This window comes from Echeneis naucrates, chromosome 20 (assembly GCF_900963305.1).
Source record: "Echeneis naucrates chromosome 20, fEcheNa1.1, whole genome shotgun sequence".
In the NCBI taxonomy this organism is placed as follows: Eukaryota; Metazoa; Chordata; class Actinopteri; order Carangiformes; family Echeneidae; genus Echeneis; species Echeneis naucrates.
Genome location: NC_042530.1, coordinates 800,555 through 823,822, shown reverse-complemented (window position 1 = coordinate 823,822; position 23,268 = coordinate 800,555). Strand labels below are relative to the sequence as shown.

At 43.3% G+C, this 23,268-nt stretch overlaps 6 protein-coding genes across 8 annotated transcripts; 3 read left to right on the top strand and 3 right to left on the bottom strand.

The window, feature by feature from the left end:
• Positions 1-586: 586 nt before the first annotated feature.
• On the bottom strand, positions 587-3,933 carry LOC115060621 (NACHT, LRR and PYD domains-containing protein 1b allele 3-like). Its single transcript, XM_029528585.1, has one exon. The coding sequence runs from the start codon at positions 3,719-3,721 to the stop codon at positions 1,892-1,894; it is 1,830 nt and encodes a 609-aa protein (XP_029384445.1). The 5' UTR covers positions 3,722-3,933; the 3' UTR covers positions 587-1,891.
• Positions 3,934-4,309: 376 nt separating this feature from the next.
• LOC115060622 (NACHT, LRR and PYD domains-containing protein 1b allele 2-like) lies at positions 4,310-8,114 on the bottom strand. Its single transcript, XM_029528586.1, has 2 exons — positions 5,246-8,114; positions 4,310-4,732 (listed from the first exon to the last, which is right to left on the bottom strand). The coding sequence occupies exon 1, from the start codon at positions 7,320-7,322 to the stop codon at positions 5,700-5,702; it is 1,623 nt and encodes a 540-aa protein (XP_029384446.1). The 5' UTR covers positions 7,323-8,114; the 3' UTR covers positions 4,310-4,732; positions 5,246-5,699.
• Positions 8,115-11,084: 2,970 nt separating this feature from the next.
• On the bottom strand, positions 11,085-16,887 carry LOC115061327 (GTPase IMAP family member 8-like). Its single transcript, XM_029529639.1, has 4 exons — positions 16,733-16,887; positions 15,905-16,626; positions 12,275-12,317; positions 11,085-12,168 (listed from the first exon to the last, which is right to left on the bottom strand). Exons 1-4 carry the CDS (start codon positions 16,749-16,751, stop codon positions 11,444-11,446), a joined length of 1,509 nt encoding a protein of 502 aa, XP_029385499.1. The 5' UTR covers positions 16,752-16,887; the 3' UTR covers positions 11,085-11,443.
• On the top strand, positions 12,255-14,096 carry LOC115060721 (GTPase IMAP family member 7-like). The gene is made up of 4 exons (XM_029528769.1): positions 12,255-12,494; positions 12,591-13,035; positions 13,121-13,158; positions 13,261-14,096. The coding sequence occupies exons 1-4, from the start codon at positions 12,485-12,487 to the stop codon at positions 13,845-13,847; spliced, it is 1,080 nt and encodes a 359-aa protein (XP_029384629.1). The 5' UTR covers positions 12,255-12,484; the 3' UTR covers positions 13,848-14,096.
• On the top strand, positions 15,841-20,959 carry LOC115060719 (sialoadhesin-like). Of its 2 annotated transcripts, XM_029528768.1 has the most exons (11): positions 15,960-16,952; positions 17,049-17,491; positions 17,577-17,614; positions 18,104-18,207; positions 18,451-18,529; positions 18,626-19,009; positions 19,103-19,405; positions 19,499-19,771; positions 19,902-19,968; positions 20,047-20,083; positions 20,154-20,959. In XM_029528768.1, exons 5-11 carry the CDS (start codon positions 18,463-18,465, stop codon positions 20,178-20,180), a joined length of 1,158 nt encoding a protein of 385 aa, XP_029384628.1. In that variant the 5' UTR covers positions 15,960-16,952; positions 17,049-17,491; positions 17,577-17,614; positions 18,104-18,207; positions 18,451-18,462; the 3' UTR covers positions 20,181-20,959. The 2 variants fall into 2 exon arrangements, with proteins under 2 accessions (XP_029384627.1, XP_029384628.1); XM_029528767.1 differs by having other exon boundaries at positions 15,841-16,952; positions 20,047-20,959.
• Positions 20,126-22,698, top strand: LOC115060722 (uncharacterized). Of its 2 annotated transcripts, none has more exons than XM_029528771.1 (2): positions 20,126-20,235; positions 21,425-22,698. In XM_029528771.1, exon 2 carries the CDS (start codon positions 21,446-21,448, stop codon positions 22,346-22,348), a length of 903 nt encoding a protein of 300 aa, XP_029384631.1. In that variant the 5' UTR covers positions 20,126-20,235; positions 21,425-21,445; the 3' UTR covers positions 22,349-22,698. The 2 variants fall into 2 exon arrangements, with proteins under 2 accessions (XP_029384631.1, XP_029384630.1); XM_029528770.1 differs by lacking the exon at positions 20,126-20,235 and adding an exon at positions 20,589-20,720 and having other exon boundaries at positions 21,425-22,697.
• Positions 22,699-23,268: the final 570 nt, after the last annotated feature.

Below are 23,268 nucleotides of genomic sequence, written 5' to 3'. Positions count from 1 at the left end.
TCTCAGTGTCTGGACGCGCGATAGGTCGGCGCGCAGCGGAGCGCTAACCAATGCGCTGCGGTGCTGAGGCGGGGGCCCAGTAACGGGGACATGTGGACAGCTTCTTTGTTCTCACGTCTGTCAGCGAAATAAAAATAAAAACTACACAACGTTTGTTGGACGGAGACGTTTTTAACGTTGAGACTTCATTTTTGTTTACCCGACACCTGCCTCGGTGGCGCGTGTCACCGGACACGTCACTGTCAGTGAGGTAGAAAAGATCAGCCTGTTTAAAGTTGACTTCAGTTTATTGTCTCCTTCATCACCAACACTGACTCCTCCTCCTGATGGCCGCTGACAGCTCAGGTGTGTGTGTGTCCGGGGGCACGAGGACAGGTGACAGCTTGACCTCGAGCTCACGAGTTTTAGCGCTCAAAGTTAAACAGCGTCAGCGCGTACACACTCACATACATACACACACACACACACACACATAAAACAAGGGTCGGGGGGTTTATTAAGCCACGCCCATCCACACAGCCATTGGTTGAAAGTTGACGGTGCGTTCTGGGCTCCCGGATATAACAGTTACAGTAAAACTGTTGGGGGAGGGGGGGTGAATTTAGATTTAATAAATACTGTAAAAGTTTTGGCAAATTTCTTTTGTTTGTTTTTAGGTTTTCAATAGAGCTCAAATACACTTTATAAGTTTAAATACACGAGGAGATTTGATGATCAATTTGATGGATGTAATATTTTGCTAAGATAATAATAATTAAGTTGATTATGTACTTTTGTCTTACTAGAGGTATCTGTATTATATATATATGGAAAACATAATCTGCAATAACATGTTCAATCATTTCACCCTCACAAAAGGAGAATCTTTTGCTCACATTTGAGACACAACCACATGTATAATAATAATAATAAGGTGATACTCTAGTAAATTATATTTATAAATGATTTTCAGTTTGCTTGCATTCCTTATCGGGGGCATGTTTGTGTGTGAAGCAAGAAGAAATTCTTAAAAACTTTGTTATCCAAAAGCTGACAGACAGATCACAGTCGATCACAATTAAATACAAAAATATGATGAAATATGTAATATCATTATAATAAAAACAGAAACAGCAGCACCATTCTGTCCATAAACATAAAAACAACTACATTTCATCCAATCCTCTTCCAACGCCAGGAGAATAGTTGACTAAGTATGAAATATATTTCAGGGATCACAGAAAAAAAGGGATGTTTCTGATAAAACCCTATTATCAGTTTAAGATACATTATTTACGTTTCAAGTGTTGCATCATTAGGTAAATTCTGATGAGGTTTAACTTCCTTGTGTTTGAATAGCTGATTGTAAATTTGCTCCTTGTTTTTTTATTATTTGGCCAGCAGAGGACACCACTACCCTCAGATTTAAACCAGCTGTGCTTGTCTGCTGCTGCATACTTCCTGTTATTCACAGATAAAAGCTTTCATATTAAACACCTACAGTTTTTCTCTCACACAGTCCCAGATGGTAGATTGCTCAGAGAGGTAAAACATCACGTCTGTTAATTTCTTCTGATGAACAAACAGATCAGGGGTTTTCCTGAGGACCTGGTTCTGATTCTAACAAGTTCCCACAGCCTAATCAACAGGAAACACAGGTTAACCTGACTGCTGCACTTTGCTCTGTGCGGCTCTGATCAAGTCAAATATCTCAGATGTGGGTGATGTCAGAAGCTTGAGGCACAAGATGAATAAAGAACAAGCCCGGTTATGTTCATCCATTACTCTTACTGATCTTATTCACAACAGAACAAATTCTTGGAAGTCTGAAAGTTTGAAGACCTAAAGGTGGTTAGTGAAGAGGTGTGGAGAAGTGATTACCTACAGTTAAACTTAGACTGCAGGTTCATCTTCAGATCAACCCCAGATGTCCAGAGAAGAAGGGATCTTTTTTACAGAGAAACTCAATCATTATTGAACTGGCAGCTTCTCCTTTATTCCTCACTAAGTCGATGACAGAACGAGCTTTGTCAAAATGATCCCAGATCCCTTTCATCGACCCCATCTCACAGTCAGCTATGACTTCTTTCTCTAACAGATGGTCCAGCAGACTCTTGAGAACCGGTTCTGATACCCCGTCGATGAAGCTGGTCCGTATGTCCAGCAGCGTCCTGTCTGAGGGCAGATTCAGGGGACTCAGCCAACAGGGCTTTTTCAATCCGCTGGATGGGAAACAAACTCGTGTTTGCCAGACAGCATGTGAGCTGTCACTGTCTGTCAACGTAAGCTTGATATGCTTCTTGAGCGTTTCTAAAATCACCTGGAACGATGGAATGAAGTTGTCGTAGTTTTCAGAGTCAAATTCAGCTGATGGTGGTTGAACTAGAACCGTATTGTCCTGAGGAAAGCTGGACAGTGTGTACTCCTGATACGGCAGCAGTTTACACTGCGAATGTGTCTCTATGTAGTTCTCCTCTCCAACTAATTTCTTCCTGGTGCGTCGCACATCCAGGAGAGGAACATTTTTCGGCAGCATCAACACACTGACCACAGATTCCTCATCCGGATCAGCTGAGGGCCTGTAGAAGAGCAGGACCATGGCTCGGATCGGGACGGCCGGTGAATCTTCGTCCTTGATGTTACCGTAGCCAGAAAACCCAGAGATGTTTATGATGACGTGAGTTTCTGTTGTCTGATGAGGCCGGATTATCTCCAAACCATCATGGTTCACATGAGCTACCCACAGGAAGCGGCGTCCTCCTGTGGAGCTGATCTCACAGTGTGGGAGATGAAGCTGGCACACTGACTGCTGGACACATGTGATGTCAAACAGGGGACCTGCTGGCTTCTTTCCATACTGAGCCAGAAGCCTCCTGTCCCAGGGGACCGTCCTGTAGACCACCTCCCCTTCTCCGTCCATGAGGAACAGCAGGCCTGTCACTCTGCACCGGTACAGGCCTGGACGGCAGCACCGGAAACTGTAGCTCTCATCGCTCTCCTCATTCTCCTGGTCCAGGACATCCGGAGTGAAGTCCTCAAAGCTGGTTTGTAACGTCATGTTGGGTAAACTTTCAGATCGGGTGAAGGTCTTAATCTGTGCAGAGGTGAACTGACTGAGGGAGGCAGCTCTGTCAGAACGAGGCAAACAGCTTCCAGAGTGAGGTCCACTGAGAGAAGGATCTGAAGAGGAGGTTTGGAGGCAACGAGAAACTTGCCTGGACAGCACGGCGGCATACTGGTGAGTGCTGGTGTCCTGCACAAAGAAGGTTGGGGGTTCGGTTCCTGGACCTCGGGCCTTTCTGTGTGAAGTCTTCATGTGTCCTCCCATTACTTCGGTTTTCACCAATTCTTCATCAAGAAAAATCATTGAGTTTATTTGTAGGCATAAATTGTCCTCATTTTTGAGTGTGAATGGGTATTTTTCTCTGTCAGTCTCTGTGTGATAGCCATCTGATGAATCGTAGACAGGGAGTATCTCGAATGCCAGCTCACCTCTCAGCAGATTATCAGCAGAGGATGCAGGTTTGAATGAATGAGACATTTGCCCACAGTCTTTTATGGAGTGTTTCATAGGTCTACCCCTGCTAGGCATACTGCTAGGCATACTTCCTATATAACAGTAACCAACATCATTAGTTTCTGCATTACCTCTGCAAATCCTGGACAGAGCTCGTCTTATCCTTCTGGTTGCTCTGCGAAAACATGATGCTCTACTTTTGGTTTTTCTCTGTTTTGCTGGCATTTTGCTGCTTAAGTGTTCCAATGAGAATCACTGGACCTGAATGAGCACCTGAACCAGGAGACGACCAGGAGACAACCAGGTGACGATCAGGAGATGACCGGGAGACAATCAGGAGACGACCAGAAGACGACCAGGAGACAATCAGGAGACGACCAGGAGATGACCAGGAGACGACCAGGAGGCAACCAGGAGACGACCAGGAGACGACCAGGAGACGACCAGGAGACGACCAGGAGACGACCAGGAGACGATCAGGAGACGACCAGGAGACAATCAGGAGACGACCAGAAGACGACCAGGAGACAATCAGGAGACGACCAGGAGACGACCAGGAGACAATCAGGAGACGACCAGAAGACGACCAGGAGACAATCAGGAGACGACCAGGAGACGACCAGGAGACGACCAGGAGACAACCAGGAGACGACCAGGAGACGACCAGGAGACGACCAGGAGACAATCAGGAGACGACCAGAAGACGACCAGGAGACAATCAGGAGACGACCAGGAGACGACCAGGAGACGACCAGGAGACAACCAGGAGACGACCAGGAGACGACCAGGAGACGACCAGGAGACGACCAGGAGACAATCAGGAGACGACCAGAAGACGACCAGAAGACGACCAGGAGACAATCAGGAGACGACCAGGAGACGACCAGGAGACGACCAGGAGGCAACCAGGAGACGACCAGGAGGCAACCAGGAGACGACCAGGAGACGATCAGGAGACGACCAGGAGACGATCAGGAGACGACCAGGAGACGACCAGGAGACGACCAGAAGACGACCAGGAGACAATCAGGAGACGACCAGGAGACGACCAGGAGACGATCAGGAGACGATCAGAAGACGATCAGGAGACGATCAGAAGACGATCAGGAGACGACCAGGAGACGACCAGGAGACGATCAGGAGACGATCAGGAGACGATCAGAAGACAATCTTGTCCTTGATTCTGGGTTGAAGGTCTCTTTTCATTGCTGCTCTGTACGTCTCTCCTTCTAAACCCTGAAATTAAATGCAAAATATAAAATTAACTGTTTGTATTTTTCTCCTGGGAAGTCCAACCCCAGACGCTCAACAGGCAAGTTAACTGAAACTTAAACTGTGAGGTGGTAGTTCAGTTTTGGCTATTTTAAGGAAGTGTATGTTGGTTTCTGACAAATGAAAATAAGAGAGGCCAAAAAGAGATCTGCAAACTGAACTACTACAGAATCTCCTGGATCTTAACTGGTGACTTCATAGCTAAAAAAATAAATAAGTAAATTACAGCAGAAGAGAAAGTTATCTTTAGCAGTGTCAACACGCATTTTTATAGGCAGTTTGTGATTGTAATATTAAAGATTCAAAATATCACAGTGTGTAAAACAACCAAGTTCACTTTTCAAAAAAGCTGATGAACTAAAAATGAACAAACATATTTGAGCTTAATGAACCGGCTGACTCAGATAAACGTTCTTTCCATATTATTTCTAACAAATAATATAATTTCATAATTTAAGATGTTTTTATCTGACTCACCTCTGAACTGCTTGCTCCATTTTATTCTGTGATGTCCTCCTATTAAATTCTATCTCTATAATCGGTTTGTGTCTGAACAGTCACTGTTCCTCTTTAACATTTGTCACATCCTTGTGACAGTGTGAAAGTGTGTCGACCGTACACGTCTCCACGGTCCTTAACGTGAGGGTGTCCCCTGCTGCCATTTAGTTCACACTACGACAGAGAGCTCAGGAAAACACCAAAAATTAATAAGAAGAATAAATCAGTGGCTAAAAGCTGCATCCTTATTGGTCTCTTATTTATAAAAAGGACTTTTTTTATTCTAAAAAAATAAAAAAGTGTACACAATATTTGTTTACCATTCTCCATGAGGACTTTCAGAAGGGTTAGGGTTATAAATATAAATATATTCTCTATATGCATGTTTCATGGGTTCTCCAGCTTCCTCCCACAGTCCAGTCCAGGTTCATCCTCAGATCAGCCCGAGATTCTCAGAGAGGAAGGAGTCTTCATTACAGAGGAAGTCAATCATTATTTTACTGGCAGCTTCACCTTTCAACATCACTGTGTCAAGAACAGAACGAGCTTTGTTACATTTATCCTGGATCGCATTTGCCGACACCATCTCAGGGTAGCTTATCACCTCTTCCCCGAGCAGATGGTCCAGCAGACTGTTGAGAACAGGTCCTGATACTGATACAACCCAACTGCTCCGTATGTCCAGCAGCGTCTGACACGACAGACGGGAGCTTACTGGGGCCAATGTCAGACAACCTTCTCCTTCCCAGACATCGAGGGAGCTGCTGGTTTCTCTCAGGAAGAGCTCGATGTTCTTCCTGATTCCTTTAAACGACACCTGGAATGATGGAATGAAGTTGCTGTAGTTTTCAGAGTCAAATTCAGCTTTTGTTGGTTTAACTTGAACCGATTTCTCTTCAGGACAGCTGGACAGTGTGTAATCCTGATCTGGCAGCAATTTACAGTAAGAGGTTGTTTCAATGTACCTCTCAAATCGAACTGAACTCTTCCTGACACGCTGCACATTCAGCAGAACAACGTTCCTCGGCAGCATCAACACACTGATCACACATTTCACATCCGGATCAGCTGAGGGCCTGTAGAAGAGCAGGACCATGGCTCGGATCGGGACGGCCGGTGAATCTTCGTCCTTGATGTTACCGTAGCCAGAAAACCCAGAGATGTTTATGATGACGTGAGTTTCTGTTGTCTGATGAGGCCGGATTATCTCCAAACCATCATGGTTCACATGAGCTACCCACAGGAAGCGGCGTCCTCCTGTGGAGCTGATCTCACAGTGTGGGAGATGAAGCTGGCACACTGACTGCTGGACACATGTGATGTCAAACAGGGGACCTGCTGGCTTCTTTCCATACTGAGCCAGAAGCCTCCTGTCCCAGGGGACCGTCCTGTAGACCACCTCCCCTTCTCCGTCCATGAGGAACAGCAGGCCTGTCACTCTGCACCGGTACAGGCCTGGACGGCAGCACCGGAAACTGTAGCTCTCATCGCTCTCCTCATTCTCCTGGTCCAGGACATCCGGAGTGAAGTCCTCAAAGCTGGTTTGTGACGTCAAGTCGGTAACTCTGCATGACCAAGGATCCAAGACTGCAGCACCTACAGCAGGTGCTGTGGGGTCGGACCAGGTTGGCGGGGAGTTTGCAGCTTCCTGTTTTTCTGCTGTCACACGTGGCTTGGTGTGTTTAGGTGTAACAGGGTCTCCGCTACACCACCTCCTGAAAATGTTTCTGGATAAAATGCCAGTGATGCAAGAGAACGTGGACCAATGATGAGCAACGAAACGCGACAGGAGGAACAACTGTAATTGATCGCAACTGATTCGATACCTTTGTCCAAATCCTACCGGGTCATGGACACTCTCTGCTCTTTCAGCAGAAATTTTTTGGAAAATGTCTCCAACAACCTCCCCAGTTATAAGATGAGCGAACGAGTCTCTGATTTCTCCCTTACGATGCCTGCAAGCCCGTTCTTTGTATTTCCTGTTGCCAGCGTTGAAGAAGACGGGAAAGGAAGGAGTTCTGTACACTGGGAGCTCGGTGGGAAGATAGACCTTCATTTTCAGCTGTTGTTCAGCTCATCAGTGCAGATTCATCTGCTTCTTCATTCTGTGGCGATCGCTCAGATTTTTCTGATCTTTGTTGACACTTTCCAGAAGACTTCATGAGTCCCTACAGCGAGAGAACAGCTCTCAGTCTTCAGTTCAAGCTGAGTGGCTGTTTTTAAATCCCTCATTTTGTTGTCTGTTTCTAGAGAAGGCGGATGTGACCCGCTCTGGACTCTGTCCTGATGAGTTCACGGTCTCAGTCTGTCAGTCACACAGGCCCCGCCCTTTTCCCTAAAAATTAACATCATGTCGTTCAGACTGAGACCGTGAACTCATCAGGAAAACGTGACCTCAAACATTTGACAGTAAACTCGTGCCGAAATGTCCGCGTAGTGACGTAGGCGTGATGTCAGCAGACTTACACTTCGGTTCGGACGTTCACTTCCAAAAAATCTCTGGGTCACAAAAACAAAAAGTAGAAAGTGTTGAAACGTGACGAAGCGCTCCGAGCTGTTAGGGGTCGGAGTTGGAGGGCAATCCCGGAAAAGCAGACGGATTCCTCCACCAGAGTCGGAGTTTGTCCGGAGTTTGTCCGAAGTTCACGTTTTCTGGAATCTCTGCGATTCCTGATTACTTTCCTCAACTTCCGGCGTTAGCTCTCTGCGACCTGTCGCGAGACTTGGGAGATCTCGCCAAAGGAAACATCGGCAGGTAAAATAAATGTTAACGTGAAAATCAGTCTGCAGACGAGAACACCTGACTTTATGTCAAAAACAGGAACAAACTGTAAAAGAATTTTACCAACAAACACAGACATGATCAGTTAAGAGTCTGAATTCAGGTCATCTGTTTAAATGGAAACTCAGAAAAAGACACAAAAACCTTCTCGTGGCTTCCATTCAGAAAATGACCATAATGATCAACAATAATAATAAATCCTAAATTATTTTATTATAAAATAATAAATCATAATCGCAGTTATTGCTTTGTGTAAATAAACAACGAAATGGAAACTCTCGCTTTAAGAAGACACATCTTTGCGGGTAGGACTTTACTAAAACTCCTGTTTTTGCTTTTTCTTTGTCATGCTCAAAAACTGCACAAACATGAGGATGTTGTGAATGATTTTGAAAATCGTCTTGTATTTCACTTGCAGGTATGAAAGCTGGAAAATGCCTGTACAAGAAGTGAACAGGTCAGCCATTTAAATGTGAGAGCCAGATGTGACCCAGTGACGTTAGCCTGTGACAGTTCAAGCTGGCCTAAATACAAAAATTTGATTGTATCTTTTATTTATGTTCATATTTAATTGTGATAAAATACTTTTTAACCCATCCTGAAAACAGCAACGTGGATACACTCAGTGAAACGCTGAATCATACAACACGTATGAGGTGAGCTAAATTATCTCTATAAAATAGTCCAAACTATTTTATTTATATCACTTATAAGCGTGTCAGTAAACTGGCAGTATTGATAGTACTGAGAGAGCCAGAGAACATGAAAGAATGCTCCAGTATCAAAGCAAAACAGCCTCACAGCAGCAAAGAGCTTCAGCTATCAGTGATCACACAGATCATAAAACCATTCTTACTGCTTCAGGAATTTTTTTTCACACAGTTTAAATAAGTTGCTCTCACATTATGACATTTACGTGTCTGCTCAAAGGTCTAAATCTTAGAATATCTGCAACAGTCATCGAAAATCAGGACTCATTTATGCTCCCAACAAAAAACAGGTCTGTGGTGATTATCACACTAATAATATTTATTGTCTGCAGAATGTACAATGCAGAACAGCAACAAAGAACTTCAGCTATCAGTGATCATAAAAATCAGAAGATCATTATTAGAATATCTTCAGCAGTAATCAAAATCAGGACTCGTTCATGCTTGGTCAGTGAGCGCTCACCTTGACTCCATGTCACTGACAACAGAAACTTTGGTGTAATTATTGGTTCTGACTAGAATTCTATCAACCATTTAAAGCTCATTACCAAATCTGCTTATTACCGCCTGAAAAATATAGCCTGAACTAAGGGAGATGGAAAATAGACCATATTCCATCAGTCCTCAGATCACTACACTGGAGGATAGACTTTAAAATCTTACTGCAGGTCTACAAAGCACTACATGGTTTAGGACCACAATATATTCTGTACTCATTAACTCCACATGAAGTATCCAGACCCCTCAGGTCATCAGGGACAGGTCTATTGTCTGTAAAGCACTTTGAATTGCTTTTGTTGTCTCCATTATCTACAATGCAGAACAGCCTCACAGCAGCAAAGAGCTTCAGCTATCAGTGATCACACAGATCATAAAACCATTCTTACTGCTTCAGGAATTTTTTTTTCACACATTTTAAATAAGTTGCTCTCACATTATGACATTTACGTGTCTGCTCAAAGGTCTAAATCTTAGAATATCTGCAACAGTCATCGAAAATCAGGACTCATTTATGCTCCCAACAGCTCCCAGCTTGTGCTGGCCGTTGATCATATTTGATAATATGTGATAACATTTATTGTTTATGGGATCTACAATGCAGCACACAGAAATAATAATCTTTATTGTCCACCGATGTGGAAATTTGCCTGTGATTTCTCACACAAGATGTTCTTTCCTAGTAGTGCTGAGATCATCAACACTACTAGGAAAGTTACTGAACAAACTCTGATGGTGTAAAATGTTAACAGCAGTTTATTTTGAATCAACACTATGATGGTATTGACCATGTTGATGTTTAACTAGTGGACCACTGATATCAACAGCTAAAATGTACATGAAATAATCACTTCAAAAACAAAAATATTTCTTTTCCATGAACAACAAAGGCAAACGACTGATGGCCTGAGCTGCACCAATCTTTAGTCTGAAGTGACAGGATATGAAGGCCACGTCACTGTCCTGCTCTGTGGACAGAAGTACATCATACTCTTACCAAACCCACCTCTGTCTGATCTACAGGGGTATCAGTCTAACTTATGCTGTTACAGGAACATCGTAGAAACCTTTAACTTTACATTTTCCCTTACCTGAAGGCAAGACGTGAGGACAATGATAAAGATAAATGTTGATTGTCTAATAAAAGAAACCAATTGTTCATTACTAAGTGAAATGTCTTATTTTCTCATATATATTTATAATTGCTATTTAAACAAAAATATGTTGTATCTGATTACTTGATTAATCGATGGAATTTTCATTAGAAAAGTACTCGATTACTAAAATATTCGATAGCTGCAGCCCTAATTTATATCAATGTGATACTCACTTGTTATTTGTCATCTCGTTGAGGAGAAAAGAAAATGACAGATTATTACAGAACTGTGCGTCACCCAGTTTCTGGGTGTGAAAACCACACCGGCAGGTGTTGTATACCTGTAAATCTTAACTCTAACCCTAACCACATCCTAGAGAAAGAACAAGTTTGTCAATCGTTTGTTCATTTGTTGTTTTCGTCAAGTTTCTTATCACAACAATCGTCTGATTAATGAGAAGTGCAGAGACAAAATGAAATCTTGTCTCATTCCTTTCTCACGGCTGAAACATATGTCAGTTATCTGCTGATCATCTCATCCAAACATCGGCAGTTCATGCCGAACATTTTGAAGAACATTGTTTTTATTCTGGGCAACCAGGACGCTCATTTAAATAAGAAGTTGATGTCAGTTCTTAATAGAGTTTAATTTGCTGATGGTTTAACATCTAAAACAAGAAAATAAGCAGTTGAATATCTGAATTCATAGTATAAAGAAAGGAAACACAGGAATCATTTTTCATTTACATATTTTTATTTTGCTTCAATTTTCCAGATTTAAGGAAATCAATACATTTCCAAGACTCATGAGTTACATGAGAAAGTGAAGATTAAACAGAATACAATAAAGTTCAGGCACCAAATTACCACCGTTATACATATAAATATATATATGTATATATAGATGACAGGTTTATAATTAGCAGTGACAGGAGATAAATGAATTAGCAGCCGCTGACTGATCTCTCTTTAAAATGTTTGATGTGATATTGATTTTCTTTTATTTTCTACAGAAAGATAAAACTGTGGGAAACCACACTAACACATATCCACTCTATGTGTGTGTCTTTTCTACAGAAACTGTTTCCTGTTTAGTTTTTACGAAGAATACATTGAAATATTGCGATACGCGTCACCAGTTCCTCCAAGAACGTGTACCTTTCGACACTTTGAACTACCTGAGCTGCCGGTTTTTGTAGTCTTTGTTGTTCCTTTTCGTGCACTTCTTTGTACATGGCGTCGGTGTAGTACGAGCCCCCGTTTCCTGCCACCATGTTGTCAATAATCCCGATCAGCTTTATCACCTGACCTCTGTCCTTGCTGGTGTTTTCGAAGGCGTGAAACCGGCCTCCACATCTCTGGATCACTTGTCGCAGCTCTGGCTTGGCCTCCCGTACGTAGTCCTGGATGGACATGTCTCCGAGGTCACCGGCACGAGTAAACAGCACAATCATGTGCTGGTTGGCTTCTGGGCCAAACAGCTTCTGCAGGCCTTCCACGGAGTTCTTCTCTTCCCTGGTGAATCGACCGACTGCCATGATGAGCAGGAAGGCGTGCGGACCGGGACACGAGACTTTGACACAATTCATGATCTCTGTTTTGATGGATTCCTGAGACCTGCTGGTGTCCAGGATCCCTGGGGTGTCCACCACACTAACCACTCTGTTACCACAGCGGACCACTTCTTTCATGCAGGACTGCGTCACTGACTCTGCGCTGGGACGAGACCTGAAGTGATTCCCTCCCAGGATGGTGTTTCCAACGGCGCTCTTCCCCACGCCAGTTTTTCCAATCATCACAATTCTCAGATCTGGTCCTGTAACCCAGTTCAAAACCAGAATACATCATCTACAGGTGCAAACATTTCAGTCTATTTGAACAGGAATGGAGCATTTTCAGAGCACATAAACGTTCAGTCTCACCAGCAGGAATGGAAGCCATTTTCTCACACTTCCTAGCTGTTGTCTCTTAGATGAAAAGGATCAGTCTTAAGGTATTCATTGCTACTTATATGGCTGACACAGAGAGCCCGCCCCCTTGTGTTTAAAAAAAGGGCATTATAAGACAGACAGAGACCAGAGACCAGAACATTCTGCAGATGCCACACAGCGTGGTGTCCGGATCAGAGAATCATGTCTCACGGTGAGTTCTTCCAGACCTCCTCTCTGTTCAGTTGTTTTTAAATTGCTTTGCATCAGTGATCAGTTGATCGTGTCATTTATTGTATGTTTGTTTCAGGCCGCAGGGTTTCCGTTGTTCTCCTGGGAGCTGACCTTTATCTGAAGAAAGCCCTGATTGTCAACATCTTCGGAAAAGACATAAAACAAATGAGCTGGAGGATCATTTGCACAGAAACCACATTATTTGAGAATGAAACATTTGAGGTTGTGTGCCCACCAGACCTGTGCACTACATCTGAGGACATAGGAAAGATTCTCTCTCCTCGTCAGCGCCCGGACATGTGCTTGTTTGTGGTAGAGAGCGGGTTTCCAGTCCCAGAAGTGTCAAAGCAGATTCAAAACCTGCAGATGAAAACTGGACTGCCGAGAGAGGAGTTCATAGTTTTGCTGCCACTCAACTGTAAACAGGCAGAGTTCCCGTTCAGGTCCTGTAGCATGGACCAGGTTTTCAGGAAACTGAGAAAACTGGTTGAAGAGCGACATCTGATGAAGGAGGACTTCAAGTAACGGCTGCAACATTCAGTCTTTGAGCTCAGGCCATGAAAGTAATTTAATATTGCCTTTTCACAAGCTTTTCTTACATTACAGGGCTGCAGAACAACCTGTGGCGACACCACAGATGACAGGCAAGTCACAACAACCTTTGTGTGTATGTGTGTTTTGTGTGGGCCAACAAACAAAAGGTGTCAGTGCAGCGTGTAAAAAAATCTTGTTCCTCATTGATGTAGAAGTTCAGCCTCGCCCAAGAGTGAACCTGGTTCTGCTGGGGATGGCCGGGGTGGGAAAGAGTGCCAGTGGAAACACCATCCTCCAATCCAATGTCTTCGTGTCAAGAGCCAGTTCAAAGTCCGTTACCACAGAGTGTCAGGCGGCCGAGGCCGAGATAAACGGTGCACCTGTACGTGTCATCGACACCCCAGACATCTTTGATGATGACTTCATGCCATCAGACAAAGACAGACACGTGATGAGGTGCAACGAGCTGTGTCAGTCAGACCCGCGGGTGCTTCTACTCGTGATGCAGATCGGCAGGTTTACAGACGGTGAGAGAGACATCGTGAAGAAGTTAGACAAAGCTTTTGGCCGAAAAGCTCGAGAGCAAACCATCATCCTGTTCTCCTGCGGGGAGGAGCTGGAGCGGGCAGGTATGATGTTCGGTCAGTTCCTGCAGACCTGCAATCCTGGTCTCAGGAATATCCTTGAAAAGTTCCACTATAGATGTGTTACCTTTGAAAACAAGTCGTCAGGTTCACGTCAGGTGCAGCAGCTGATGCAGATGGTGGCGGTGATGACAAGGCCACAGATGAATTATTAACTGTCCACGTGAAGTCTGACGGATCACGTCTTCGTTGGCTGAAACTGACTTATTTTCAGTTAGAAATGACATTTTTGTCTTTTAAAAATCACTTTTTACTCAGAACCCAATGAATGTTTGCTGCGAAGATTTGTCATACTTTCAGTAAAACTCAATCTTTTCTTGTTAATTTTTGGTGTGATGGAACTGTGATGGAACGATACTCATGTGATTTATCAATAAAAACAAGTTTTTCCACTTTGGATGTCATGAAGCCGTGAAATATTATATGTTAATATGTTTATGGCCTATTTTCCTCTAAATAGGAGCATGAATGACAAAACTGGTGAGCTCAGTAAGAATCTGCAACAAGGAAATCAACGAAAATAAAACTTTTTAAACTCATCCAACATTTTGTGTTTCGGGATAAACAATATTTCTTCTCTCATGAATAAAAATGTTCATAAAATAATAATTGTATGCTCTATGATTGAATAACGACATTAACACATCACTGTGGCTTTTGAATTGTCCAACTTCCTGTTTATAGATTCTGTCTGCAGGGAATCGTGTGATCTGAACAGGGAAGTTCAATAATTAGTTCATTGCACATCAGCTGTAGTTTATTACCTGAACCGTTTTTACTCATTCTCATTTAAAGAGGTATCGCTGCTCATTGTGGCTCATTGTGGCTCAGGTGAGAAACAATCTGCTCATGTTGGTGTTAAGGTTTCCTGCTGAGAACAAATGGTTTCCTCCTATCGGTTTCTGGGTCGTGGTGGTGCTGGAGCCAATCCCAGCTCACATTGGGTGAGGGTGGGGTCACCCTGGACGGGCCGGGAACCGAACCCGCCACCTTCTTATGGGGAAACAGCACGAACATAATATTGCCTCTGTATCTTTGTGTTGGTAAATCCAGGTGAGGACTTTCATGGCGGTTCTGTCGGTGAAAATGGCGGCTACAGTCGGCGTGTTACTGAGCGTCGTCTTCCTGTCAGGTGAGCTCTTCGTTCGGACTCAAACAGAACAGCTGTTGTGTTGCTGATGTGTTGATAATAATTCTTGTTGTCTCCATTATCTACAATGCAGAACAGCCTCACAGCAGCAAAGAGCTTCGGCTATCAGTGATCACACAGATCATAAAACCATTGTTACTGCTTCTGGAATTTTTTCTCACTCAGTTTAAATAAGTTGCTCTCACATTATGACATTTATTTGTCTGCTCAAAGGTCTCAATCTTAGAATATCTGCAACAGTCATCGAAAATCAGGACTCGTTTATGCTTCCAATCAAAAATGGGTTAGTGCTGGCCGTTTGCGGTTAGTGATGATAATCACATCTCCAGTTGGCCCACATTCCAGGGAAAGAACAAGTTTGTCAATCGTTTGTTCATTTGTTGTTTTCGTCAAGTTTCTTATCACAACAATCGTCTGATTAATGAGAAGTGCAGAGACAAAATGAAATCTTGTCTCATTCCTTTCTCACGGCTGAAACATATGTCAGTTATCTGCTGATCATCTCATCCAAACATCGGCAGTTCATGCCGAACATTTTTAAGAACATTGTTTTTATTCTGGGCAACCAGGACGCTCATTTAAATAAGAAGTTGATGTCAGTTCTTAATAGAGTTTAATTTGCTGATGGTTTAACATCTAAAACAAGAAAATAAGCAGTTGAATATCTGAATTCATAGTATAAAGAAAGGAAACACAGGAATCATTTTTCATTTACATATTTTTATTTTGCTTCAATTTTCCAGATTTAAGGAAATCAATACATTTCCAAGACTCATGAGTTACATGAGAAAGTGAAGATTAAACAGAATACAATAAAGTTCAGGCACCAAATTACCACCATTATACATATAAATATATATATGTATATATAGATGACAGGTTTATAATTAGCAGTGACAGGAGATAAATGAATTAGCAGCTGCTGACTGATCTCTCTTTAAAATGTTTGATGTGATATTGATTTTCTTTTATTTTCTACGGAAAGATAAAACTGTGGGAAACCACACTAGCACATATCCACTCTATGTGTGTGTCTTTTCTACAGAAACTGTTTCCTGTTTAGTTTTTACGAAGAATACATTGAAATATTGCGATACGCGTCAGCAGTTCCTCCAAGAACGTGTACCTTTCGACACTTTGAACTACCTGAGCTGCCGGTTTTTGTAGTCTTTGTTGTTCCTTTTCGTGCACTTCTTTGTACATGGCGTCGGTGTAGTACGAGCCCCCGTTTCCTGCCACCATGTTGTCAATAATCCCGATCAGCTTTATCACCTGACCTCTGTCCTTGCTGGTGTTTTCGAAGGCGTGAAACCGGCCTCCACATCTCTGGATCACTTGTCGCAGCTCTGGCTTGGCCTCCCGTACGTAGTCCTGGATGGACATGTCTCCGAGGTCACCGGCACGAGTAAACAGCACAATCATGTGCTGGTTGGCTTCTGGGCCAAACAGCTTCTGCAGGCCTTCCACGGAGTTCTTCTCTTCCCTGGTGAATCGACCGACTGCCATGATGAGCAGGAAGGCGTGCGGACCGGGACACGAGACTTTGACACAATTCATGATCTCTGTTTTGATGGATTCCTGAGACCTGCTGGTGTCCAGGATCCCTGGGGTGTCCACCACACTAACCACTCTGTTACCACAGCGGACCACTTCTTTCATGCAGGACTGCGTCACTGACTCTGCGCTGGGACGAGACCTGAAGTGATTCCCTCCCAGGATGGTGTTTCCAACGGCGCTCTTCCCCACGCCAGTTTTTCCAATCATCACAATTCTCAGATCTGGTCCTGTAACCCAGTTCAAAACCAGAATACATCATCTACAGGTGCAAACATTTCAGTCTATTTGAACAGGAATGGATCATTTTCAGAGCACATAAACGTTCAGTCTCACCAGCAGGAATGGAAGCCATTTTCTCACACTTCCTAGCTGTTGTCTCTTAGATGAAAAGGATCAGTCTTAAGGTATTCATTGCTACTTATATGGCTGACACAGAGAGCCCGCCCCCTTGTGTTTAAAAAAAGGGCATTATAAGACAGACAGAGACCAGAGACCAGAACATTCTGCAGATGCCACACAGCGTGGTGTCCGGATCAGAGAATCATGTCTCACGGTGAGTTCTTCCAGACCTCCTCTCTGTTCAGTTGTTTTTAAATTGCTTTGCATCAGTGATCAGTTGATCGTGTCATTTATTGTATGTTTGTTTCAGGCCGCAGGGTTTCCGTTGTTCTCCTGGGAGCTGACCTTTATCTGAAGAAAGCCCTGATTGTCAACATCTTCGGAAAAGACATAAAACAAATGAGCTGGAGGATCATTTGCACAGAAACCACATTATTTGAGAATGAAACATTTGAGGTTGTGTGCCCACCAGACCTGTGCACTACATCTGAGGACATAGGAAAGATTCTCTCTCCTCGTCAGCGCCCGGACATGTGCTTGTTTGTGGTAGAGAGCGGGTTTCCAGTCCCAGAAGTGTCAAAGCAGATTCAAAACCTGCAGATGAAAACTGGACTGCCGAGAGAGGAGTTCATAGTTTTGCTGCCACTCAACTGTAAACAGGCAGAGTTCCCGTTCAGGTCCTGTAGCATGGACCAGGTTTTCAGGAAACAGAAAACTGGTTGAAGAGCGACATCTGATGAAGGAGGACTTCAAGTAACGGCTGCAACATTCAGTCTTTGAGCTCAGGCCATGAAAGTAATTTAATATTGCCTTTTCACAAGCTTTTCTTACATTACAGGGCTGCAGAACAACCTGTGGCGACACCACAGATGACAGGCAAGTCACAACAACCTTTGTGTGTATGTGTGTTTTGTGTGGGCCAACAAACAAAAGGTGTCAGTGCAGCGTGTAAAAAAATCTTGTTCCTCATTGATGTAGAAGTTCAGCCTCGCCCAAGAGTCTGTGGATGCTGCTTCTCCTTTTTAATGAATAAAGTTATTCAATGTGAAGTTGCGGCTCTAAACATGAGGCCAACCTTCCCTGTATGTTTAAAGAGAACAAAGGCAGCTTGTTTGAGATATTTGAGATGGTGAAAGAACAAACAGGAGGAATTTGTCACTTCTTCATCTGCTGAACGTGACTCATTCTGTCATTTATTGTGATAAAGTCACAATAAAACTCTTGTGCCGACATTATCAATGATATTATGATTCATCATTTTAACTGGTTGTGGGTAGAGCTGTTGTCACTGTGAAGATCAAATATGGGAAAAGATTTTTTTGTCCAGTAAGTGACAACTGTACTAACCCTGAAGTTGGTTCACAGGAAGTTTACGTTCCGCTAAAAAGGGAAGATGAGAAACCTTCCATCACACAGCGACCGATCTCTTTCTCCTGGGCACTGAGACGATCTCGTCGTGGGATCTTTTGGTAAGAAACAGTTTCATCAGTTCAGTTACACCCAGTTTTTATTGACTAAAAGCAGAAATCCTCCTCAGAGGAGATTCTGGTTCTTTAGAGCTGCTCCAGAATAGAAATAGAAATATGTCCAGTTCAGAGTGATAATAGACAGAATGTAAAAACGTGGTTGTTGTTCAGTTCCTCGGTGGAGGTTCAGCTGCAGATCTGTCCCGTTCAGTAGAGTCCTCTGTATCTTTGTGTTGGTAAATCCAGGTGAGGACTTTCATGGCGGTTCTGTTGGTGAAAATGGCGGCTACAGTCGGCGTGTTACTGAGCGTCGTCTTCGTGTCAGGTGAGCTCTTCGTTCGGACTCAAACAGAACAGCTGTTGTGTTTCTCCTCGTGGAGTTTTGTTCCATGTTATTTTAATCATCAAACTGGGTTCACAGGTGATTCAGCTCATTGTACTGAGAAAAATAACCTCTACATCACTGCACCAAAGGAGATGGAAGCACTGAGTGGATCCTGTCTGCAGATCCCGTGTAACTTCAGACCTCGACCTGGAGAGGGGTTTGTCAACACAACACAAATCTTTGGAGTCTGGATAAAAAGAGATCCTGCTTTTGGAAATAAACCTGAATATGTGGTTTTCAACAGCAGTAAGAACACTCAGAAATATCCAATGAATGTTACAGGAAACCTGAATCAGCAAGTCTGCACCACATTATTTTATAATTTGAACGAAAGCTACACAGACACATATTTCTTCAGAGTTGAGTCGCAGCCATTCAGAGGAACAGGTATTTGTGATCCTCTTCAGATAACAGTTAGAGGTAAGAAGGTTTGTTTGAAATCTACACAAGCTGAAAATATTAAAGCAAAATGGACTTTCTTCACTCTGAAACATGTTTGACTTCCCACCTCAGATTCTCCTCCCAGTCCCATGATTGAGCTCTCAGGTGAGCTGAAGGAGGCGGGGCTTCTGGGTATAACCTGCTCAGCTCCCTCTCCCTGCCCACTCTCTCCTCCTCATCTCACCTGGAGCGACACAGAGAGCCCTCAGAACCAACAGGAGAACACAGATGGAACCTTCAGGACTAAAATCCAGAAGAACATCACTCTGTCAGACAGACATGATGGATACAGCTTCACCTGTTCTGCCCGGTATCCTGTGGACGGAGGACGAACCTTCAAGATGGCCGAGTCCAACCAGACTCTCAGTGTTTCCTGTAAGACCACAACTTCTTCAGATCCCGTCGGCACATGAAGCTCCATCAGGTCTGAGTTATTTCTCCTCTGGTCTCCTCCATCTTTTATTCCAGACGCCCCGAAGGAAACGTCAGCATCCATCAGTCCATCAGGTCCGGTGTCAGCAGGTACGTGGGTGAACCTGACCTGCTCCAGCAGAGCCAAGCCTCCAGTCAGCAGCTTCACCTGGTTCAAGGAGAGCCAAGCTGGAGACGTCAACGTGTCTGTGGGAGACTTTTACACTTTCAACGCCACAGCTGGAGGAGTTTATTACTGCAAGGCCACCAATGATGTTGGTGAACAAACATCAGAAAGGATCTGTCTGTCAGTGTCCATCTCCTCACTTGGTAAGAGCTGAACTCAATCCACTCTGACAGCAGAGGACAAACTGTGTCAGCGTTTCGGCTTGTCTTCACGGCAGATCATTCAGGTGTCTCATTAAGAGCGCAGCCAGCTGATCATGATGTTTTCCTGCAGATGTCCAAGTCATCGTGAAAACACTGGAAATTATCGTCCTTGTCAGCATCCTGGTCGCCTTTGAATGGTGAGACGTCATCTTCATTATTTCCTTCATCTTCATCGCAGCTGTGAAACAACTTTGTTCCTTCTCTTTGTCTTTCAGCTGGTTCAGATTCAGATTCTCCACCAAACCAGTGAAGGTGAGTCAGATATTCATTAAAGAGGAGGAAGAAGACCAATCCACCTGATGTGTGTGTGTTATTTCCACAGGAAACAGCAGGAACTGAGCTGAAATGAGCCACAAGGAGGAGCTGAAGACATCGTGTTTTAGGAAGCTCCTGATTTTCTTCTGGTCTGTGTTTCTTTGTATTGTTTTAGAATATTACATGTTCATTGTGCTGAATCAAATAAAAATGTTTTCAAACGGGCAGAAAATAGGCTGAAAGTTGACTTTTCAGAGAGCAGGAAGTGTGTAAAAGTGACTGTCTATCATAGACTGACTCTTCAGTGACTGTTTATCTGCCAAAGCCCGGAGAAAGGAGAGTTGGACAACCAACAAACAGACACACTTTGGTTACTCAGGATTCTGCAGCAGGTTCCTTTCTTACTTCCTGGAACAGACACACGATTGTGGAACTGCAGCTCTTAGCCTCCAGGCTGAGCTTCACAGTTTCGGTTTCTCATCTGTGCGTTTTTCTGGACCAGAAAATTTTCAACACAGATTTGAGTTTTGTTTTGTTTTTTAAGGAGATTTTAACATCACTGCTCAACGGTTCTGAATTCGGGACTTCACTGTTTCAGCACGTTTCAACATTTTGCCCATGCCAAGTCCGCTCTGTGAGTCCACTGACATTATTATGGTTTAGTGTTTCAAAGAGGGCAGAGAGACGCTGAGGCCAGTGAAGGTGGTGTCTGTTCCTGTTTTCATTCTTTTTAACCAGTCTCTGGGTGCGTTCGATCACACAATACTTTGCCTCTGTGCTTGTTTTCAAATTGTTATATCAATAAAGTTGAGTTTTTAACTTTGAATGAAATGTCTATTTGTTGTATCAATAAAGTGCAGAAAGCTCACTTCAGCTTTATCATTAAATGTCTCTTCTATAAAAGGAGAATATCAGCTTCTGTCCTGTAATTGCACAAACCACAAAGGAAACCAGAAAGCTTACGATAAGTGAAGGAAGAGCTAGTGAGCGATGTGTAGAGTTTGTATAATCTGCTGACGTGAATATTTGGAGCTTTCTTGTTTCAACATGTCACAAAGTCACACTGAGAGTGTTTTTCCAAAGCGTCACAGTAGAAATAACCGTTTAACTCTCAGGATCGTTTTGAACGTTCTCTCCTGCTCCTTTAACTTCTGTGAGATGTGAATATGTGACATATTTTTGCCTGTTAGCCATTTTGATGTTGATGTCTATAAGAAAATACGTTTTTAAATAAGGTTTTAAGAAGTGAAAATGATCTCAGTGTAGATTTAACTCTTTTTTGGTCACAACAGGGCAGTCAGAGTATTTCTCATGATTGTGTTCTGTTTCATATTTTAGATTGACTTGAAGACAGAAAAGATGGACCAGCGAAAAGCAAAGAATGGTCCGTCTCCTGTCTCTGTGCAGTACAAAGGTAGAAGGACATCCAGGGTGAAGAAGGACAGATATAACTCTGACAGAACTCATGGAAATGGACCTTTCCTGCCAGAGAAACAGACGAGGGCCGAAGGGAGGGATGTTTGCTCGCGACTAAAGCCATCAGACAAAAGTGTCCCCAAATCCCTCAGAGGACAAGGAGAAATGTCTTCTCTGTCCAGGGATCGGAAATCCAAACGTCAGTCAAGCAGAGTTCAATCACCTGAGACATCAGAGTCCAACGAGAAAGAGCTCCTCAACAGTTTGAACCATCTTACCATCCCCAAAACCAAAAATGATGCAGCGGAGAAAATAAAACAGGATTTTTCTAAGACAGCAGCTCAGTGTGACCCAGATAAACGTTTCATTCATTCTAAAAGCCCTCAGAGCAAAAGAGGAGGACAAAGAGCTGAAGCCCCCAGAAGGTCTCCAGGTTCACTGAAGCACAAATCATCCAAGCAACAGAGCACAACTTTAACGAGAAGTTCACCCAACATTAAGTTAAAAGCCAAAACTACGGACTTCACTCCGGAGAAGGAGGAGAGCGTCCCGTCCACGAGGCCTGAGGATCGTCCGTCAGACAGGAGGCTGCTGGACGTCCGGGCCAGCTTCATCGACGGGGTATCAGAACCGGTTCTGAAGAGTCTGCTGGACCATCTGTTAGAGAAAAAAGTCATAGCTGAGTGCGAGATAGATGATATAAAAGGAATCTGGAGTAAAAGTGACAAAGCTCGTTCTGTCATCGACTTAGTGAGGAATAAAGGTGAAGCTGCCAGTTCAATAATGATCGAGTTTCTGTGTGAGAAGGATCCGTTCTTCTCTGAACATCTGGGGCTGAACATCTGAATCATTTTTGTCTAATTTTAATAATATGTGTTACTGTCAGTTTTGGCAGGACGTCTCTCGCTCTGCAGTTGATAGTGAGGGGGCCACGCTGAAGGGGCCCAGGTCTAATTACAGCACTGCTCTCACTTCGCCTCATCATCCACTAGGGGGAGACATTTACATGTTAATGGTCAAAGCTAGAAGCTGATTGCTGGACTTGAACTTTGGTTTACACAATACATTCCAATTGTTTGTTTAGGTTTTTTTTATATTATTGTTATTAATTAATCATTATTTTTCGTTATTTTCATGGCTCAACTTTGTCTTGTTGAACATGTTTTTTATGTCACGATGTATTTTTACATTTCAATGATATTAAAAGAATTTTTTACATTTTTTCTCTGTTTGTTCTTTCTTATTCGCCAATTAAATTTTGATTGTATTAAATGAACTGAACTGCATAGGAAGGGTTTATGGACTATAATGAATTGATTAATTCATTAGTAAATGATAATCTGCTGCTTTTCCAGTTTAACTCAACTTTAATCAGATTAAATCTGCTCTTATGATTTGTATGTTTTGCTCTCCAGCGTTAGCCTTAATCATATCTTACCTGTCCTGCTAAGATAATACAGTGAGTGTTAACACACCTGACTGATGAAAAGGGGGCAACTCACCTGGAGTTGGGTAGATGGTATTGAGGTCTATGGGAAAATGTCCCTCCTTCTCCCTGACTTATTAGCTCAGTAAATGACCCCCAGGTGACTTTGGGTTGGATGACGCCAACAAACACGCCATCACGTCTTTTTGAGGCGAGATAAACCGATTTGCTTCTTTTGAGATTTGTCCCTTCTCGGGTCCGGTAGGGACCCAATCAAAGATGGCGGCGCAAAATGGCGTCCTTGGTGGAGAAACAGCCATAATGAAAACACAACGACTCA

What these genes read in the sequence shown, in the direction of transcription:
- LOC115060622 (XM_029528586.1), bottom strand. Translation starts at nt 7,322, where the DNA reads ATGAAGGTCTATCTTCCCACCGAGCTCCCAGTGTACAGAACTCCTTCC.
- LOC115061327 (XM_029529639.1), bottom strand. An exon ending in AATGTATTCTTCGTAAAAAC is followed by an intron (nt 12,318 to 15,904) that starts TAAACAGGAAAC and finishes TTCATCTAAGAG; the next exon opens with ACAACAGCTAGGAAGTGTGA. An exon ending in AATGGCTTCCATTCCTGCTG is followed by an intron (nt 12,169 to 12,274) that starts GTGAGACTGAAC and finishes ACTGGGTTACAG; the next exon opens with GACCAGATCTGAGAATTGTG.
- LOC115060621 (XM_029528585.1), bottom strand. Translation starts at nt 3,721, where the DNA reads ATGCCAGCAAAACAGAGAAAAACCAAAAGTAGAGCATCATGTTTTCGC.
- LOC115060722 (XM_029528771.1), top strand. Translation starts at nt 21,446, where the DNA reads ATGGACCAGCGAAAAGCAAAGAATGGTCCGTCTCCTGTCTCTGTGCAG.
- LOC115060721 (XM_029528769.1), top strand. An exon ending in CTGATGAAGGAGGACTTCAA is followed by an intron (nt 13,036 to 13,120) that starts GTAACGGCTGCA and finishes CTTACATTACAG; the next exon opens with GGCTGCAGAACAACCTGTGG. An exon ending in GGCGACACCACAGATGACAG is followed by an intron (nt 13,159 to 13,260) that starts GCAAGTCACAAC and finishes TCATTGATGTAG; the next exon opens with AAGTTCAGCCTCGCCCAAGA.
- LOC115060719 (XM_029528767.1), top strand. Translation starts at nt 18,463, where the DNA reads ATGGCGGTTCTGTTGGTGAAAATGGCGGCTACAGTCGGCGTGTTACTG. An exon ending in GAGCGTCGTCTTCGTGTCAG is followed by an intron (nt 18,530 to 18,625) that starts GTGAGCTCTTCG and finishes CTGGGTTCACAG; the next exon opens with GTGATTCAGCTCATTGTACT. An exon ending in TCTTCAGATAACAGTTAGAG is followed by an intron (nt 19,010 to 19,102) that starts GTAAGAAGGTTT and finishes TTCCCACCTCAG; the next exon opens with ATTCTCCTCCCAGTCCCATG.